The 19,083-nt window shown below is 45.8% G+C and overlaps 1 protein-coding gene across 2 annotated transcripts in view; it reads right to left on the minus strand.

The window, feature by feature from the left end:
• Positions 1–244: 244 nt before the first annotated feature.
• The window catches only part of LOC119661186 (putative inorganic phosphate cotransporter), a 46,187-nt gene continuing 27,348 nt past the window's right edge, over positions 245–19,083 (minus strand). Inside the window, exons 1-4 of one of the 2 annotated variants that reach the window (XM_038070406.1) lie at positions 16,017–16,155; positions 15,815–15,948; positions 744–1,811; positions 245–679 (exon numbers count right to left, since the gene is read on the minus strand). In XM_038070406.1, the coding sequence (XP_037926334.1) occupies positions 503–679; positions 744–1,811; positions 15,815–15,948; positions 16,017–16,113 (1,476 nt within the window). In that variant the 5' untranslated portion in view covers positions 16,114–16,155 and the 3' untranslated portion in view covers positions 245–502. Of the gene's footprint in view, positions 680–743; positions 1,812–15,814; positions 15,949–16,016; positions 16,156–19,083 lie in introns of those variants that run through there. The other variant, XM_038070405.1, reaches the window with a different exon arrangement.

Below are 19,083 nucleotides of genomic sequence, written 5' to 3' on the forward strand. Positions count from 1 at the left end.
AAGACATTACCGACTCTCGTGTTCGGGCACTTCTCCAAAAGTTCAGCCAGATTACTACCGAGTGTAGTCTCTCCAAACCAGTGAAGCACAATGTGCAGCACCACATTAATACTACTGGTTCCCCGATCTTCTCGAAAGTGCGTCCTCTTCCATCCCAGAAACTGGCTATTGCGCGGAAAGAGTTTGAACAACTCGTTCAACAGGGTATCTGCAGGCCCTCAAACAGCTGTTGGTCTTCCCTAAGCCAAACGGCGAATGGCGCCCATGTGGGGATTACATAAGGCTAAATGGACAGACTGTTCCTGACCGATATCCAATTCCACTCATCCACGACTTTGCGCATCACCTCGCGAATCCTGCCGCGCCACACTTTCACTACAATACAAGGCAATTTGGAAATTCAATAGCGTTAATGGCCACTGAGAGGTTCTGTACAACTACCAACTACACTTTATTCTATTTCTAGTTCTAAAAATTCGTAAACTAAACTAAACTAAAGAACCTAAGGTTCGGCTACGTTCTTTCCCTCGGGTTTTCCTTCCATCTCAGTACTGGATTCGATACCATAATCGTTCCATTTTCGGACCTGCGTCTTGCCGAAGATAATAAACAGAAGGTTTCCAACTAGGTAGAAACCTGACGAAACAAAGAACACAGTCCTCCATTCCACTGGATCTTTCTGGAAAATTAAATTTGGGATAATATATTAAAGTTGGTGTTCGTCATTTCAAGGATAATCTTACCTCGTCCTTGACAATTGCATCTACAGTAAGAGGAGCAATGAGGCTCATTATGTTTGCTGCACAGTTCGTAATTCCCATCAATGTTCCAGCATGGTTGGGGGCTAAATCGATGTGGTTCACCTGGAACCCTAAATAAACTGCGGCATTCATACCAACTGCCACGGTAAGGAGAGCTATCGCAAGGCCGGTAGTTTCTTTCGTCATGTAACCTAGCCCAATAAGCGCCACCATGGGAATCCAATGGCCGACAGAGTTGAAGAATTTCCGGCTGAAGTTGAGCGAGATGCATTCCCACTTATTCATGATGTCAGCAAGGATGGCGAAAACATAGCACATTATCCACATGGCCAAATAAGGTAGCGAAGAATAAAGAGCGTTGGACTTTATATCCATGCCGAGGACGCTGTTCATGTACGTTGGGATTTCAGTTAGCAATGTCCAGAAACCCCAATTATGGGTACAGTGGACCAATGTAAGTGAAAGGAAGGCAGGCGAAGTGAATATCTTCAACCAAGGTGTTGGCAAAGACTTCTTCTCCCCATCCTCCACAACTCGTTGCGATTTTTCAATTAAATTTCTTTCTTCAGCCGAAATAAAGCGATTTTCTGATGGAGAACTCGATCCAAAAAGTAGCCAAGCCGCCGACCACACAACTCCAACTAATCCTGATATATAAAAAATACTAGGCCATCCCAAGTTGGACGAAGCCATCTCTCCACTTACTGCCAGCATTATCACTGTACCGAACTGACTCCCAGCATAGCAGTAGGTGGTTAAGCGGCCACGTTCCTCCAACGGTGACCATCTCGATAGGATATTGTGCGTAGAAGGAAATACGACTCCTTGAGAGAGACCTTGAACTACACGGACTGCAATGACTGCACTTTGGCCTCCAAATGATGCCAACCATGGTGTACCAATTGCTAGCACTGAACATAGAAGCAATCCAAAGAACAGGAGATATTTAGCGCCAAACCGATGCGCTAGCTGTCCTGAAGGCACTTGAGTCACAACGTAACCAAAGAAGAAACTGCTGAGCACTACACCTTTATTATCCCAAGTGTATGTCTGTAATGAAAAAAAAAGCTTTTATAAAATAACGATCGTATTAACTTACATAAAACTGTTCTAAAATCAATTCAACTATCTATGAGAAGTATTCCAGCCATGGTCCAGTTATAACCCCGAAACACACAACTCAAAAGCCAGAAATTGTGGCTTATTAGGTCCAAATGGGATAGGAATACGTCTTCTGACGAATTGAAGAGCCAGGAGTAACCGTTGCCTTGATCCTCGTTGAGAAGTTCATCCCTTGGCCTTTTGTAAATTTCTACACTTTCGGCCACGTCTACCTTCCTCATATCGCTTATACAGTTCGCCAACCTTACGTCCTCCCTGGACACCCTACGTTTATTTAGGACGATTTGTTCGGCTCGGGTGGGCAGGAATGCTACCTTTGGTCTGAAAGCCGACCCACCCTTTCTTTCTGTCAATTCTGCTTCCTCTAAGTCTTCCCTAAAACGTATTTCCACGATCCTTCTGGTTTGTCCGTTGCATACTTTCCTGCAATCAGGAAATTTTGTGTACACCAGACTTCGCTATTTGATCGATATGACCTTTGGTCGATCCCAGAAGGGTTTTGAGTTAGTTGTTCCTGCTGCTGAAAAGGACGTCCATACCATGTCTTCCCAATCTTCCAGTCCACCAAATTGATATTTTCGTAGTAAATCAATCCTCGCAGACCTTCATTGAACAACAGCTGAAATTTGTTAACAAAGGACTCAATTTTGCAGTCCAAGGTCGTGAACATATTCCGCTTTTCATTACTGACAAGCTGCTGCTTCATCGAGCACCAGCGTAGCCTCAACTCCTGAGACGCTGCTGACTGGCTCTGCTTATACCCTGTCGGCGACTGCGGTCAGCAATACTGACGCCATACCTTAGTCGCTCCGGTTCTATCCGCCACGCACTGTTCCACTGTACATCTATAAAAAACATACCAGTCCGACGGTTGCAGATTCCGTCAACTTAAAAATCGCCCTCCATCCAAGGGACATGGTTCCTATTCAGCATCGACTGCGCTGCGCAGTTCTGATGATTGTCCTACTATCGTACATTAGCGCCACTACGCGTTCCCTCCTGTGTATCATTATCGCCCGCCACCGCTGACACGTAGGCCTTTCTGATCTCATGCCCCCCGAGCGGGTCCTACCTGAAAGTCGCCTCGCCGCCGAAGCAAGTGTTTCTGTCGACGCTAGCCCACTCCACCACATCCGACGAGATCCTGGCCTATATCAGAAACAAAGCCAATTCAACTTTGTCACCTCACTTATGTGTGAAGTTGACCAAAGATGGCTCTCCTGACCGAGTAATAGCTTCCTTCAAAGCGACATATCCCCAACCCAATTTTCCTTTGGCCACAGGGGGTCTTCGTAAAGCCTTATCAGAGCACTACGTTTCCTAAAAATTTCCGGCCCACTCGCCTACCTTGCCGAACTCAAATAATTCCGACAAGTTTACACTGTTTTATCAAAATGTAAGTGGTCTAAGGGCCAAGCTGTCGGATTTCAAACAGTCTGTCTTAGCACTCCAACATCACGTCATCTGCATTTCTGAAACCTGGTTGAATGACAGGAGTTTAGAGTCCGAGCTCCTTGGATATTACTCTGTCTTTCGATGTGACAGAGACTGCCCTTGGTAAGACAACTGGCGGAGGTGCCCTAATAGCTGTATATTTTCCCTGCCTCTGTACGAGGATTTCTTCGACAAATTATCAGAAGCCCTTATCGTTTTATTCCCCTTACTTTCTTTTTTTCCAGGGTCGACTTTAATCTTCCTATGCTCTCCTGGCCTATTATTCCTGGCCTCCCCTCCCTCCGTAATAACTCCACCCACTCTTTCCTTCCTTTTTCCACTTTCGTATACACCTGCGCGTCCTCCTGTTTAAGCTTTTTAGAAACCTCATTGATCGAAGTTTTGACCTTGCCCTCTCCAACCTTTCTGTGCGTTGCCTTTCCCAATCCCGTCATGCCTCCTCTTACTTTGCCTTTGACGTCCATCATCCTGCTCTCGAGTTTGATGCTCAGATATCCCGACTCCACCCTCCTGTCGCGCGCAAGCCTACCAAGTTCAACTTTCGTAAGGCGAACTTCGAAGGTCTAAACTTGGTCAGCCCTGGCGACAATCAACTGGGTTCCCCTCCTCTCTCCATTACCGTGTGACTAAGCACTCAACACCTTCTATACCATTTTATCTAACCTTCTTCCCTGTTACGTCCCCTCCTCTCCTCAGTGCTTACGCTCTTAAGCTGTCTGGTTCACCACCGAAGTTCACAAAAAACTTTGTCAAAAGCACACTGCGAGGAAGAAGATCCTATCTTCTAGAACCTATGCTGACTTATTTTTTTTCCAAAACTCTGCGTTCCTCGGTAAAATCCTTAATATGGAAATCCTGAAACGAATATTTTACCAGTGTTGAAACGCGGAAACCTCAACCCTTTCTGGTCGTTCTGGTTTCTCCCCCCAACTATCTTGTAATTTTGATGGCTGCACATCCCGCTATTTCCCCATTCAGACAGCAACAGCGGACGCCATCAACGATAATAAATTTAGAAAGGCCAGGAACACCAACGAAGAGAGGAAAGAAATTAAAGAGCTTATAAGGAAACCCGCTTACTACATTAAAGCACATAAAGAGAACGTGCTAATAATTTTAGACAAGGATGACTACGAAAGCCGGATGAAGGAAAAGCTAGAGAATGGGCCATATAGAAGACACAGGATCGATCCCCCCACCATAATTCATAAAACAGGTAGAGAGGGTTGTGAAGGAATACCAAACACTTTTGGAAAGCAACAGATTGAAAATCTTAAACCCAGTACTTCCTGGAATCAATGGACTCCAGCCAACCAAGCAAGACAATGAGGGAAATCGTTTCGGCAAAAATGTCTTTCACGCATCAGATTGCTGATGGTTTACCAAAGGAATTCCAGAATATCGAAAAACAGTTTGCGACTATATCGGTTAAGAATTCAGGTGAGTTCTGCAAGGCTCTTCAATTGATTGGAGAAATCGGTGAAAACGAAGCCTTAGTGCCTTTCGAGGTCAAGGCTCTTTCTTTCTTCCCAAGTATCCCAGTCAAAGTGGCGACGGCTTTAGTACAGGATTGGGTTCTTCAGCAACATAAGGATCCACAATGCAGAGGTAAGGTAAATCAATACATGAAGCTAGTTAAAATATGTATGGAAGAAAACTTCTTCACTCTCAGGGGCGAATATTATAAACAGCTAAAAGGAGCCACCCTTTTCCCGTTCACCAGCGAAATATTCATGGCCAACTTGGAAGCAAAATTAGGCGATAAGTAGCGAAGGAGTAAACTTATGGTGCAGGAAAGACGCCCGTGAAATCTGAAATCCCCACCTATGCCAAACACCGTAGAAGATAAAACACGGGAAAGGGAAATGAATACCAGAAGTAAAGGAGTGTATAAAAGGAGTAATCCTGTCGGGACTCATAGAGGACATAGCTCTGATCCGGAGGAATTGCCCTTCACAGAACTTGATTCAAAAAAATGGTGAACAGTCCAAGTTTACCAAGGACAAACACAACATGCACCAAGCCATAAGGTATATAGGAAGTGCTATTAGAATCCTTTAAAATATTGTAGTTTGTAAGAAGAAGAAACAAAGAAGAAGAAGAAGTGACCCAAGTGACACCTAATCGTACTACCATCAAATTATGGCTAAATAAAAGAGTATGAGAAAAACCTCTAGAGAATCAGCAGACCCTTAAGAGAAAAAGGCATACAAGCAGCTCCGAAAAGCGGAGCTAAAGTTGAAACTTGCAAAAAGCCAATTGTGGTACTCCTACAAGCACAATAGCTTTACCGGTGGAGGCAGGGCAGAAGCTATTGGCAACCTAGAAAGTTCTGATTGGGTGGGGAGTTTGCTTTTTATGAGAACAAACCTCACTAAAAAGGTGCCTTAAATGCCTCATGTTTAGGCATGCATTGGCGGCATTGATCAGAAGGTTCGGGGAGAAGAACCATATTTCCAGGGAGTGCAATGGGAACCCTGAATTCGCGAAGGAAAGGCGTGACGAGTAACCGGCATAATGGCCAGAATTTAGGAAGGCGCTGACTGCAATGAGAAAATTAGGTTCATTCAAATAAACCTCAATCGTTGCGGAGTTGTTAACAGTTTACTTGAGCGGTAGTCTACCTACGAATCTAAGATGGAAAATCTAATCATAAGTGAACCTGATTGAGACCGTCACTTTGGGGTATGGGTCACAGATTCCGCTGGTAGATACTGCGCCGGGGGCCGAAGCTTTCGATCAACCTAGCACCGAATCCAAAGCCTGGCTCAGAGGGCGGTAGATGGGATCGATCAGGTCACCAGGGTCCGCCTATAAGAAAGCAAGTACAACCCTCAAACTGGCCACCCAGCCTAGCAAGAGGTAATATATTAAGAAGCTCTGCTCAGAGGCGGACGTAAGCCCTTGGGATGCACCTATAGAATCATGACATGAAACCAATTTAGCTAATGTGGTATTTTAACAAAATGGCGGACAGTCAAAATTAATAGTTCGATTTTTCACTAAAAACCATTATAAAACGGCTATTTTTTTATCAAAAAAACTGGGATGACGAAACACTACATTTTTATGTGCTTAACAAGCATGCCAATGTTCAAAAAGATCTGTCAGTCGTAGAAAAACGCATTTAAAGTCTCAACCTCGAGTCGTTTACGGTGCAGATTGTTTTCTTTCAACGATCATATCTGAGTGAATCTTTTTTCGGATCCCCAGAAACTTAGTGCTATCTATGTAAGTAGTATAGTCCTGATGGCGTGTTTTGGTTTCAGAGCCGTCTTAGACGATCCAACGTTCGCCACCTCGAGAATGATACCGACTGATATCTTGGCATATAAAATAACGAACATATACAATGTGAAGTCAATCCCACCTTCGGCACAGACGCTGGAAGGAAGTGATCTGTAAATAGATGTCAAGACTGTTGAAAACTTGCAGCAAAATATCGGTAGACACACAGCCTATCCCTGCCATCCAGGAATGATTGGATTGGGTGATAATCTTATCCAGATTCGGAGGGAATTTGAGCGAGTAAAAATCAACAAAACCTTAAAAAATAGGAGGAGGTATTAAGGGATTAAGCAGGATGTTAATAATAGAAGGCGTACTAATCCAGTTTGGCTCTAAATCTGGAAGAATATTAGAGCATTTCCTTCTAAATCGCAACCATGCGCTAGGACGCAATGTGGTCAGCATAATGCACGCTTAGGATTGTTACCTTGATTTGCCTCAAACACTCATTCACAGCGAATTTGAGTCACAAAATAAATTTCTCTTCCACCAGTGAAATGTATGATAACCTGCGATCTTCCCTTGCTTTAGCCCGATGCTCTCCCACTAAGCCATCCGGACGCTTTTTACCTAATTGACTATCTCATGAGCCTAGCGGATAGGCCGCCCATATTCACTTAAAAATTTAATAGCGAAATACACATTATATTCCTGAAACCACATCAACTACATGGAAGTATCAACAAATACCTGAAATCCAATATTCACCGTAATGTCGTCCACCCTGTTGCCTTCTATGCATCTGAATGCTCGCCGACTACCAAAGGCAATGAACATTGCCTCGCGTCAATTAAGATGTTATTTGGGATTAATGGCATAACACGTAAATATCATTTCCGGAATTAGAATAGCGGGGATGGATATAGGGTTGCATTCCTCGTGTAGAAATTGGAAGAGAGATATCTTGTGATTCGCGCTAACGAGAGCTTACCAGTTAAGATTGGTCTAAACATAGAAGTCAGTGGTAAACGATTAAAACGCCATTAGAAACGAGGATCACTTGATACGGCAGATGGTAATTTGTGAGCCTCTTCACTCCACCCGAGCCGAAGCAGTGACCAACAAGTCGGAAAACCGGAAGCTGGACGCTTCAGGTATGAAAGGTTTTGTGTATTTCTTAGTACGTAGCACGTAATATATCCATATATTATGTGAAAGTATCCACTTTCGGGTGATATTGACATTCATAGTCTTCAATTTTCAAAGAAGCAACAAATTTGAGGTATTATAACTTTGTTAGTAATAGTGCGATTTCCACCAAACTTGGTAACATCATGCTCTATATTATAGCCTATATCACTGCAAAATTTCACGGCACTAGGATGAACTTAAGGGGGATTTCTAACCAAATACAAAAAATTGTAGTAATATACTATTATTAACTTTATTTAAACAGATATCGGCTTGGAAGGTATTTTGGAGCCCAGGCAGGCGGTTTGGTTAGTTTCTGAGAATGGCACCCTTACTCACTCTTGATCACTTTCAACCCCCCGCACTCCCCACCTTTCCAACGAATGTCAAAACTAAGGTCGACTTTGAAAAGTACTAATCGAGACCTTTAATTTGATACCCCACATGACTATATTTGATGAACAAAAATTTTACACCTCCCTTTTGCATGTATGGGGACCCCCCCTTAAATTCGACGTAAAAGGATGTAATTCACTGTATGCGTGAGCGTTCACAGTTCCCACCTTTCTATCAAATTTGGTCTCAATCGCTATAACCGTCTCCGAGAAAAATGCGTGTGACGGACAGACAGACAGACATGCCCTCATGTTTGGGCACTTCGCCAAGGTATGCACCAGCAGCATTGATCGATCCGATCGATGCAGAAGGTGTGGGGAGAAGGGCCATATTGCCAAGGAGTGCAATAGGGACCCCAAATGCCTATTGTGCGAGGTGAAAGAGGGGCAAGATAACCGGCATATTGCCGGAAGTAGTACATGTCCTGAATTTAGGAAGGCGCTCACTGCAATAAGAAAATGAGGTTTATTCAGATAAACCTCAATCATTGCAGGGTCGCTCAGGATTTACTTGAGCAGACCACATTCGAATCAGAGATGGAAGTCGCCATCATAAGTGAGCCGTACAGAAGCCGTCACGGTGGCGTATGGGTCACAGATTCGACTGGTGGAGCAGCGATATGAGCTTGCGGTCGACAGGCCATACAATGTACTGCAAGTCAGGCAGCCAGTGGCTTTGTGTGGGCGAAAATAAGTGGTGTATATGTATACAGCTGCTACGCCCCACCAAGTTTGACACTGTCTGAATTCGAGGAAATGCTTGATCATCGCAAACGCAAGGGGACGAAGTCCAAAGGTGATTGCTGGTGATTTCAATGCTTGGGCCCTAGAGTGGGGTAGCAGAGAATCAAATGTTAGGGAGCGCAGTTTAATAGAAGCTTTCGCGCAGATGAACATGGTTTTGGCTAACGAAGGTGCTGTAAACACCTTCCAGAAAGGGGGGTCAGGCTCAGTTGTAGACCTGACCTTTGTCAGCCCTTCGCTGGCACGTGGTATGTCCTGGTGCGTCAGCGAACGCTACACCCACAGCGATCACCAGGCAGTTTTCTTTGAGACATATGTCGAACCTCAGGGCAAAGAACTATCATGCCCGAAACCGAAAAAGATTTCAGGCTGGTCTGCAAAATCTTTGGATGAGTAGAGCTTCTCAGAGGTGTGGTTAGATCAACCTGATATAGCAGGCGCCTCTACGGAAAGAGCTGTCCATCTAGCTCAATGCATCGCCAAAGCATGTGACGCGTCCATGGCTAGGAGGTGCTCATTCCCCCGTAGAAGACCAAACTACTGGTGGAATGATGAACTGACCGGCCTTCGATCAGCCTGCCACCGAGCCAGAAGAGCGGCTCAGAGGGCGGTAGGTAGAGTCGATCAAGGGCAGAAAGAGTGCGCCTACAAGGCAGCCCGCAAAACCCTCAAGCTCGCCATTCAGCGAAGCAAGAGGAAATGCGTTAGGGAGCTCTGCTCAGAAGCGGACGTAAATCCGTGGGGGAGAGCTTATGGAATCGTGATGGGACGATTTAGAGGCCGTTCGTCTCCGCAGATCACGTGCCCCACCCTCTTGTTGAAAATCATCCAGGGGTTATTCCCCCTGCAAGAGGAGAACACCGACACATTCCAACCACCTCTGAATGTGACGGCAATTCCGCCAGTCACCAGAGACGAGCTCCTGGAGATCTGCGGCGGAATAGGAGACAATAAAGCACCGGGTCTGGATGGAGTACCGAATAAGGCCCTTAAGCTTGCCGTGAAATCCAGGCCGGACATGTTTGCTGAGTTGTTCGAAGCGTGCATGTCCGAGGGAATATTTCCAGCGGCATGGAAGCGGCAGAAGGTGGTGCTTCTGCCTAAGCCTGGTAAACCATCCTCATACCGACCCATATGTCTTTTGGACACGGTGGGAAAAATGCTAGAGCGGGTAATCTATAATAGATTACTCCCGGTAGTTGAGAGCCAAGGCGGCCTTTCAGATCGGCAGTATGGGTTCCGTAAAGCCAGATCAACCATTGATCCCATCAAATTGGTTACTGGCTTGGCCGAAGATGCAATCCACGGAAAGGGTAGTACCAGCAAATATTGCGTGGTAGTAACGCTGGACGTGAAAAATGCATTCAATTCGGCCAATTGGAATCTAATCCGGAAATCCCTAGCGAAGGTTGGTATTCCCGCCTATCTCGCCGCAATTGTCGATAGTTATTTAACTGAAAGGAGGCTCTGGTACGACACTGATGACGGACCGCAGGAGTACGTCGTTTCCGCGGGTGTCCCGCAGGGCTCCGTATTGGGCCCACTACTGTGGAACATCATGTACAACGATGTACTTAGTCTTTCCCTTCCGGAGGAAGCCGCAGTGGTGGGTTACGCTGACGACATTGCACTGGTTGTTGTCGCAAAGCATCTCGAAGATGCTGAGTTATACTCAAGCGAGGCAATCAGTGCTGTCAAATGCTGGTTAGGGAGCTCTGGTCTGACGCTTGTGGAGGAAAAAACGGAAGCGGACCTCATCACGAAGCGCCGAAAGAGAAATTACGCCTGTGTTAGAGTCGGGAATCATATCATCACTTCCAAGCCGGCCATCAAATACTTGAGGGTGGTGATAGACAGGAAGCTCAGCTATAAGCAACACGTACAGTACGTTTGTGATAAATCATCCACTGCTAGTACGGCCCTGGCGAGGATGATGCCGAACGTGGGAGGGCCACGGCATACCTCTAGGTTGCTTATAGCCAGGGTGGTGACCTCAATCATGCTCTATGCGACCCCAGTTTGGAGCGAGGCGTTGCGGATGTCAGTTAACACTAACAAACTGAATGCAGTCTACAGGAGGACAGCTCTGAGGGTATGCTCTGCCTTCAGGACTGTCTCAGATGATGCAGCATTCGTCATCTCTGGAATGATGCCGATTGACATCTTGGCAGATGAGATGCCGAATATATACCATGCGAAGTCAATCTCACCCTTATTGCAGACGAAGAACGCTGAGATGGAGAGATCCATAAATAGATGGCAAGAGTGATGGGAACGCTCGGGAAAGGGTGGGTGGACTCACAGGCTCATTCCTGCCATCAAGGAGTGGTTGGAGAGACGACACGGTGAGGTTAACTATAATGTCACCCAGTTTCTCACGGGACATGGAGGATATCTCCAATACCTTCACAGGTTTAAATTGGAGACCTCACCCGACTGTCCAAATTGCGATGGAGTCCCAGAGGACCCAGAGCATGTATTCTTCCACTGTCCGAGATTTGTGGCAGAAAGGAGGAACCTAGAGGAGACTCTAGGAGAGGTGCTGGTACCAGAAAATCTGGTGCCGAAAATGCTAGCACATCAAGAGAATTGGGATGGGGTCAACTCCATGATCGCATCAATTCAAGATAAACTGCGAAAGGCAGAGGAAAGGAGAAAAACGCGGTCACGTGCGCCGCGTATAGAAGAAATGGGATTAAGCTAGATTGAGCTGACTCCGCCCCGTGATGTAATAACTTATGGTGGTTCCGCGGGGCAGGGAGGGAGTCGGGGGTGGTTTTAGTGGTTAAAAATCCCGCACGCTGGTGTGTCCAGACCAGTGTCTTTTTATTTATTTATTTATTTATTTATTTAATGAGGACAATACACAGAAAGCAAATTTCTTATTACATATTGTCCTCAGAGGGAAGAGCAAGTAAATGACATATTTTGCGCTTAAAGCTAGAGAGGGACATAGAGACAAATGAACCAAGCTGTAGGGCATTGTACGACCGGCAAAACCTCGGGATTGGAGAGTGAAAGTAAATCTCGAGCTCGGCGAAGGGCACATCAAAAATGTCCGCATTACGTGTGTTATGAGACGAGGCGATACGGAGAGTAATATCCGAGTTGGCGGAGCAGTCCATCAGACCATTGCAAAGTTTGAAAAGAGTCCACATATCAAGGAAAATACGGCGTTGCTGTAGGGCGGGGAGATTGAGGGTGCGGAGTCGTGACGGATAATCAACCCGTGGAAGGTTCTTTTTGTAAAAGAGGGTTCGGGTGAATTTGCGTTGTACAGTTTCAAGAGCGCGGCCGTCACGGATGCGGTAGGGGGACCAGACTACAGAGCAGTATTCAAGGATGTTTTTGACAAGGGAATTGAAGAGTGTTAAGGAGGGCTGGATTGAGGTAAAGTCGGACGAGGAACGTAGGATAAAACCAGACATTTTGGAAGCTCTATTGATGATGTCAACGAAGTGGGAATTGAAACGAAGTTTATCGTCGAATATTACACCCAGGTCTTTGAAGGAGGTCAGTAGTGAAAGGGGTTGACCACTGAGAGAATAGGAAAAGGATGATGGGGAGGGTTTCAGGGAATAGCGCATCCAGTGGCATTTGTTGACATTCAGTGTTAGCTTGTTGAACGAACACCAACGGGCTAAATTATCAAGGTTGGATTGTAAGAGAGCACAGTCCAATGGAGAGAGAAGAACACAACAGAGGCAAACAATTTAAGGTCGTCTGCGTAAAGCAAATACGGACAGGTGAGGATGGAGGCGAGGTCATTGATAAAAAACAGGAAGAGTAGCGGGCCAAGTATAGAGCCTTGGGGAACACCAGAGGAAGGAGAGAAGGAACGAGATGAGTGACCATGAAAAGAAACTTTGCATGAACGGTATGAGAGATAGGAGGAAAGCCAGGAGATGACTGAGGGAGGGAACTCTAGCGAAGAAAGTTTAGAGAGGAGAATGTTATGGTCAACGGTGTCAAAGGCTTTGGAGAAATCAGTATAAACAGCATACCTCCTGTCGTGAATTCAAACGTTTAGCAGCAAAGTTGGTGAAGACCAGAAGATTTGAAGCCGTTGATCTATGTTTCACGAAACCATGCTACTCTTTGACAATGAGGTGACCGAAGTGCGCGGTCAACCAGTCGTTGACGTATCTTTCTAGGATTTTGGAGCAAGAGGAGAGAAGGGAAATGGGGCGGTAGTTCACAGCAAGGGAGGGGTCACCGCTCTTGAGGATAGGAATGATGAGGGCCTCTTTCCAGAGACGGGGAAAGTAGCATTCGTCTAGACTTTTGTTGTAGATTATACACAGGGGGAGGGAAATGTGTTTTCTACAGTTAAGGAGGAAGAGATTAGGAAGCCCATCGGGGCCAGGTCCAACATTGGGGTCAAGGTTACCAATGAGGAACTCAACCAAGGAAGGCGTAAGGAGAGGAATGGCTAGTGATTCGGAGGAGTCTGTGGTTATGAAAGGTGTAGAGGGTGAAGGGCTCGAATGAGAAAACACTGAAGAGAAGTAGGTGCAGAGAAGGTCGCAGAATTTTTGTGAGGAGTTGGCAGTGGAGTCAGTGAAGCTGATAGAAGAAGGGACAGATTGAGTTGGATTACGAGAGTTGCGAGCGTGAGACCAAAAGGGTTTTAAGTTACCGCGGGCAAGGGCGGTTTCGACGCTCAATAGGTACCTTTTACGCGACCATTGACTTCACAGTAGATCGTATAGCTTTAAAGTGAGCAAGGTCGGCATCATTTTTAGAAGCCCGAAACTTCTTCCTCAGTGTATGTTTCAAGCGAATGTTAATATGAAGTTCCGTTGTGAACCAAGTTGGGTAAGAACGTAGGCAGGGAGGGGAAGAAGGGACATAACAGGAGAGGAGATCAGAGAGGATATTGTAGAAGGTGTTAAGAGCTTGATCACACGATGAATTGCTTAATATATGTACCCAGTTGAAAGACGCTAAAGCTGAGTTCAGACCGTCAAAATTGGCTTTGCGGAAGTTGAACTTAGTGGGTTTACGCTTGGTTTTGGGTTTTGAACGAGGGAGCTCCGCTTCAAATTCAACCGCGGGATGGTGAGCGTCGGTTTTTACATACGGGGATGTACCAGGAAATAAAGAGAGGTGGCGCTCGAGGAGGTTGGGAAGGAAGAGATCGAGAGTGCGGCCCAAGGAGTTTTTGGTGGTGTTGAAATTCAGGGCAGAGCAAGTATACATAAAGGAAGAAAGTGGGAGGAAAGAATGGGAGAGGTTGTTGGAAGGAATTGGAAGACTAGGATGATTAGGCCAGTTGAGCATGGGGAGGTTGAAATCTCCACAAAGGAAGAAAGGGAGGGAAGGGAATCTGCCGGTTAGGAGATCAGACAAACTGTCAAACAATTCTTCATACAGGTGAGAAGGGCTAGCGCAGGGTACATAAACACAAGAAACAATGAACGGGAGGAAGTTGGCCGGGGAGATACGAACAGCAACACAATCAAAAGGAAAGCCAGAGGAGGAGAAGACGAGTTCAGCGGGGAGTGAATTTTTTATAGCAATTAGGACTCCACCGCCAGTGGACTTACGAGAAGCATCCCGGTCCCTGTCACAGCGGAAAGTGGAGTACCCTTCGGGGAGCTCGGAGTGTAATATGGCATCGTCTAGCCAGGTTTCGGAGATACAGATGGCATGGTGTTGCTGAGTCAGCACGGATAAATTGAAGGTCCCCAGCTTGGTTCTTAAACCCCTGACGTTCTGATAAAACAGACGGACAGTGAACATGGATCCAGTTATATAGCTCGGCGAGGCAGGCGGGTTGCCCTGAAATTTACCCGCGAATTGGGGCGCTTATACGGCTTTATGAATACTCCTTCAGGCCAGAAAGAAGGGTTGCCGAGGACATCAACTTCGTGTGGGTAAGTAACCTTGAACGATGCAATGACCCGGTCGGTGTTGTCGTCTTTTGTGAGTTTAATGCAGGACAGAGGAGAAAGTAAACCAACTTTGCTCCTTATATACTCCAGATCATCGTCCGTAGACGTTGTGAACGCTAGCCTGGAGATGAAGAGCTGCTTAGGTGGGGACGCCACCTTTAACTTGGGGCCACTGGTAAACCGACAGTAAACCGATTTTAATAAGGTTTTGTGTTTACACGATACCTTAAAAAAATGGTGAATGTAGGCAAAATTTAGAATAATTTGAAAACCAGGATTTCACTATGTTACTTAGAAATAAATGCGTCCTAAGTCGATTATCACATAAGTCAAAGCTTGATAAGCGTTCGTTTCGAAAATCGAGAAAAGATTTAAAAATTATTTTTTAAGTCGAATCAGAAACAATTAATAGTTAATATGTATTAACCCATAAATTCCAATTGATTCAGCACTGAATTCAGTTTTAAGTTACATTACCTTCTCACTTCCTGCAATCTTTGGAAGAAACTTTCCCACCTGGATTTCAATTGTGAGCAACAAAGTAGAAAAGTTAGCGGCGATATCAAAGATTAATGTTCTTCGGAAATTTATAACTGAAGATGGACGAATTATTTATTTGATATCATTTATCATTCATTCACTCGGAACAGTGTTGATTCCGGGTTCACCATTTATTGCAGGCATAATCCCTTGTAAGTGGGTTGTTGATTGGTCTCCACTATATATAGATAAATATATGCATATGTACTCATTTCAGTTGCACCTTTCCATTTATCTTTTTATAGTCTATAAAATTTCATTATTTCCCAACTTAGCACAGCAAGTCTACGTACTATGAACTCGTCGAAAACCTAAATTGACATTTCTTATCAGTAGATATGTAAAGCCATCGATAAAAATGGTATGCAAATACGTTGATGAGTTGGTTGGCGTTAGTTTTCCCGACAGTACAATATGCTGGGCCATTACTTCACACTAGAAAACTCCGCAGTTCTCTTATCAAATTCAAATTTCAAATTACCTCAAAGTCTGGATTTGTACTGTTGTCAGTCATAGCCACAATTGCCACGGAAAGGTTCACACGCAACGCGTAAGCGACCGTTAATCCAAAAAACAGCAGAACACATTGTAAATGCCGCACACCACAGTTTGGTCCTGAAATGAACACAAGAAAGTCAATTAGTTTGATTGGAGTTGATTGATTGAATTTCGGCTAGAATTACTTTCCCCTTGGCTACCAATCAATTGGTAAGTAATGTAGTCCCGCGACTCTCGCCCAAACAACCAGAGATTCGGCATTGTTCTGAGCCCTGTCTTCATTAAGCAAACTGAAATCAGGTATACACCCTGAAACGAGTGATACCTGAGGAACCAACCCCCACAATCTACTTTTGCTATGAAGCTAAACTTTCAAAGTTTTCCGCAGAACCTGCTATCTGTTAGATTTCTGGAGAAGTTTCCCAGCACCACAGATACTTATTCTGGCTTTTATAGTCAGAGCACTGAAATCGTTGAAAAGCTAGTTTCGCAGCTTTATTTCACTATGGACTATAACATGGAATCTATCTTCTTCCCGGCAACGAAACTTCAGAAGAAATTCAGTAAGTTAAGCTAGGAAAGTTAGTATACTTGTAAGTCATAGGTGGAAGCTTTTCAGTCGGTTTATAAAGTTGCATCTTTTACAATCAGATGGAAGCAAACGCGTTTCATTGTTCACGTATTTTTAGGGGAAGTACCGACTTGACTAAATGCAAGTCACTACTGTCAAACCTTTAAAAAGTAATGCTTCTGTTTTTTTGTCCTTCTGAAGCATGAATCTGATATTCTGGTCATGATGTGAGTACGTGATACGCAAAACTTCATTACATTGAGAATGAATTTCTTCTGCGATTTCTACTGCGCAGCTATGCTATACAAAGAGGCATAAACCATAGATCTTCAGATGCCAATAAGTCATGAAGAGGAATAAATCGTCTCTTCGGGCCCTACGCAAAACTTACATTGCCAGAATGATGGAGCCTAATCGAACCCAGCTGAACACCTACTTTGAAAATCTTGAAGCAGCTATGATGAAGTATGGGTTTGGGGGTGAAGACGTACAAGTCGGCCATCAGGACCGCCAAGAGGCGGTCTTGGCTGGACTATTGTCAGAACATCGAAAGCACTAGTGAATCCGCGAGACCCAGTAAGATTCTGTCCAAAGAACATAAAAGTCCATCCTTCCTTAAAAAGTTGAAAGGCTCCTGGACGGAATCTTCTAGCGAAATCTTGGAGCTGCTGGTTCAAACGCACTTTCCCTCCAGCGAGGAGGACTGCGAGTCAGAACCGTGCTTGGAGGGTTTGCGGCAACCCCAGCTGTGCGAGACTATCAAATCGGTAATTACCGAGGATAGGATCGGCTGGGCTATAAACAGCTTCTCCGCTTACAAATCTCCAGGCCCAGATGACATAATGCCAGTCATGCTACAAAAGCAGCAGGAAAGGGTTGTGCCGTGGCTTGTTGAGATTTACCGGAGTTGCATCACTTTAGGATACGTACCGCAGTCCTGGACGCGCGCACGAGTGGTTTTCATACCGAAAGCGGGCAGGCACGGTCATGGGTCCGCGAAGGACTTCCGACCAATCAGCCTGACCTCTTTCGTGCTGAAGACCCTAGAACGCGTGAGGGACATTCACTTAAGAACGATTATGGAGAGAACGCCTTTCTCTAAGTCCCAGCATGCCTACCTCAAAGGAAAATCCACAGAAACCGCCCTCCACGAGGTAATTGGCACGGTTGAGCGATCGCTGCAGTATAAGCAGTATACCCTTGCTGCCTTCTTGGATATAGAGGGAGCTTTCAACAACGTCAGTACCAACGCCATCAAGGAAGCCTTGACCGGTATTAGATTGGAGGGGTATCTTACGCATTGGATTATATCCATGCTGAGTACCAGGATAATCCAGTCCGATCTAGGAGGCAATCACGTGACCAGAGCTGTGAACAGAGGCACGCCCCAGGGTGGCGCCATCTCACCGGTGCTCTGGTTAATAGTAATGGGCAACATTTTACGTACATTGGACAGCAGCGGGGTGAAGGTGGTGGCGTATGCCGACGACTTGGTGATATTAGTATCAGGGATGTTTCTGTCCATTATGAGCGACATCATGGAAGGAGCGTTGCGAAAGGTGTGCCTGTGGGCCGCAAGATTCGGACTCAGCATAAACCCAACCAAAACGCAACTGATGCTATTCACCGCCAAGACAAGGATACCTGAATTCCACCTACCACGGCTGAATGAACAAAGATTGGTTCTGGGGTTCTGGGTGTAATCCTGGATCCTAAGCTAAATTGGAGGTTGAACATAGAACTGAGGGTTAAGAAGGCCTGTATAGCCTTCTATGCCTGTAAGAGAACCTTTGCAAAGAAATGGGGTCTCCGGCCGAGGATGGTTCTCTGGATGTACACCGCTGTAGTGCGTACGATCCTCACGTACGGCTTTATTGTATGGTGGCAGGCTTTGAAGAGGAAATACAATAGAATAAAGCTTAATAGGATTCAAAAAACCGCGTGTGCAGGTGCTACGGGGGCTCTGCAGTCCTGCCCGGCAGATGCTCTCAATGTACTCCTGCATCTCCTCCCCCCAGACCTCCACATCAAATATGTTGCAGCGTGCAGTGCCGTCAGACTACGTGAGTCCGGATGCTGGACAGCGAAGTCCTACGGCCACAGCAAGATCCTAGATGAAATACCTCGAGGAATCTGGGCATCCCCCACGGACTATGTCACACGCAAGCTGAACTTCACGAGAAACTTTGCTGTGGACCTTCCAACCAGGGCAAAGGGGAAGACCGGCGGCGTGTTGCAAGACTATGACACGGTACAGTTTTTACAGGCAGTCTTTCCAGACGGATCAAAGATGGCCTATGGAGTCGGCGCGGGGGTTTTCTCGAATACACACGGTGTATCCAAGTCGTATGGTCTCCCAGGTTTCACCAGTATATTCCAGGTGGAAGTACTGGCGATATTGGAAGTCTGTCGATAGCTGGAGCGTGATTCGAGCCCCAAGCGTATCATAGCCATTCTAACAGACAGCCAAGCGGCTATCAATGCCTTGTACTCAACGACGACATCTTTCCGGTTGGTGGGGCAGTGCAGAGACGCGCTCAACCATCTGGGGGGCACGCTCAAGATCACTCTCCTCTGGGTTCCCGGGCATAGGAATATAGAGGGGAATGAGCGGGCTGACGAACTGGCCAGGCAAGGCTCTGCTCTTGACAGTCCCTCGGTGAATACAGTCGGTGTTCCGC

Source organism: Hermetia illucens, chromosome 1 (genome assembly GCF_905115235.1).
Source record: "Hermetia illucens chromosome 1, iHerIll2.2.curated.20191125, whole genome shotgun sequence".
In the NCBI taxonomy this organism is placed as follows: domain Eukaryota; kingdom Metazoa; phylum Arthropoda; class Insecta; order Diptera; family Stratiomyidae; genus Hermetia; species Hermetia illucens.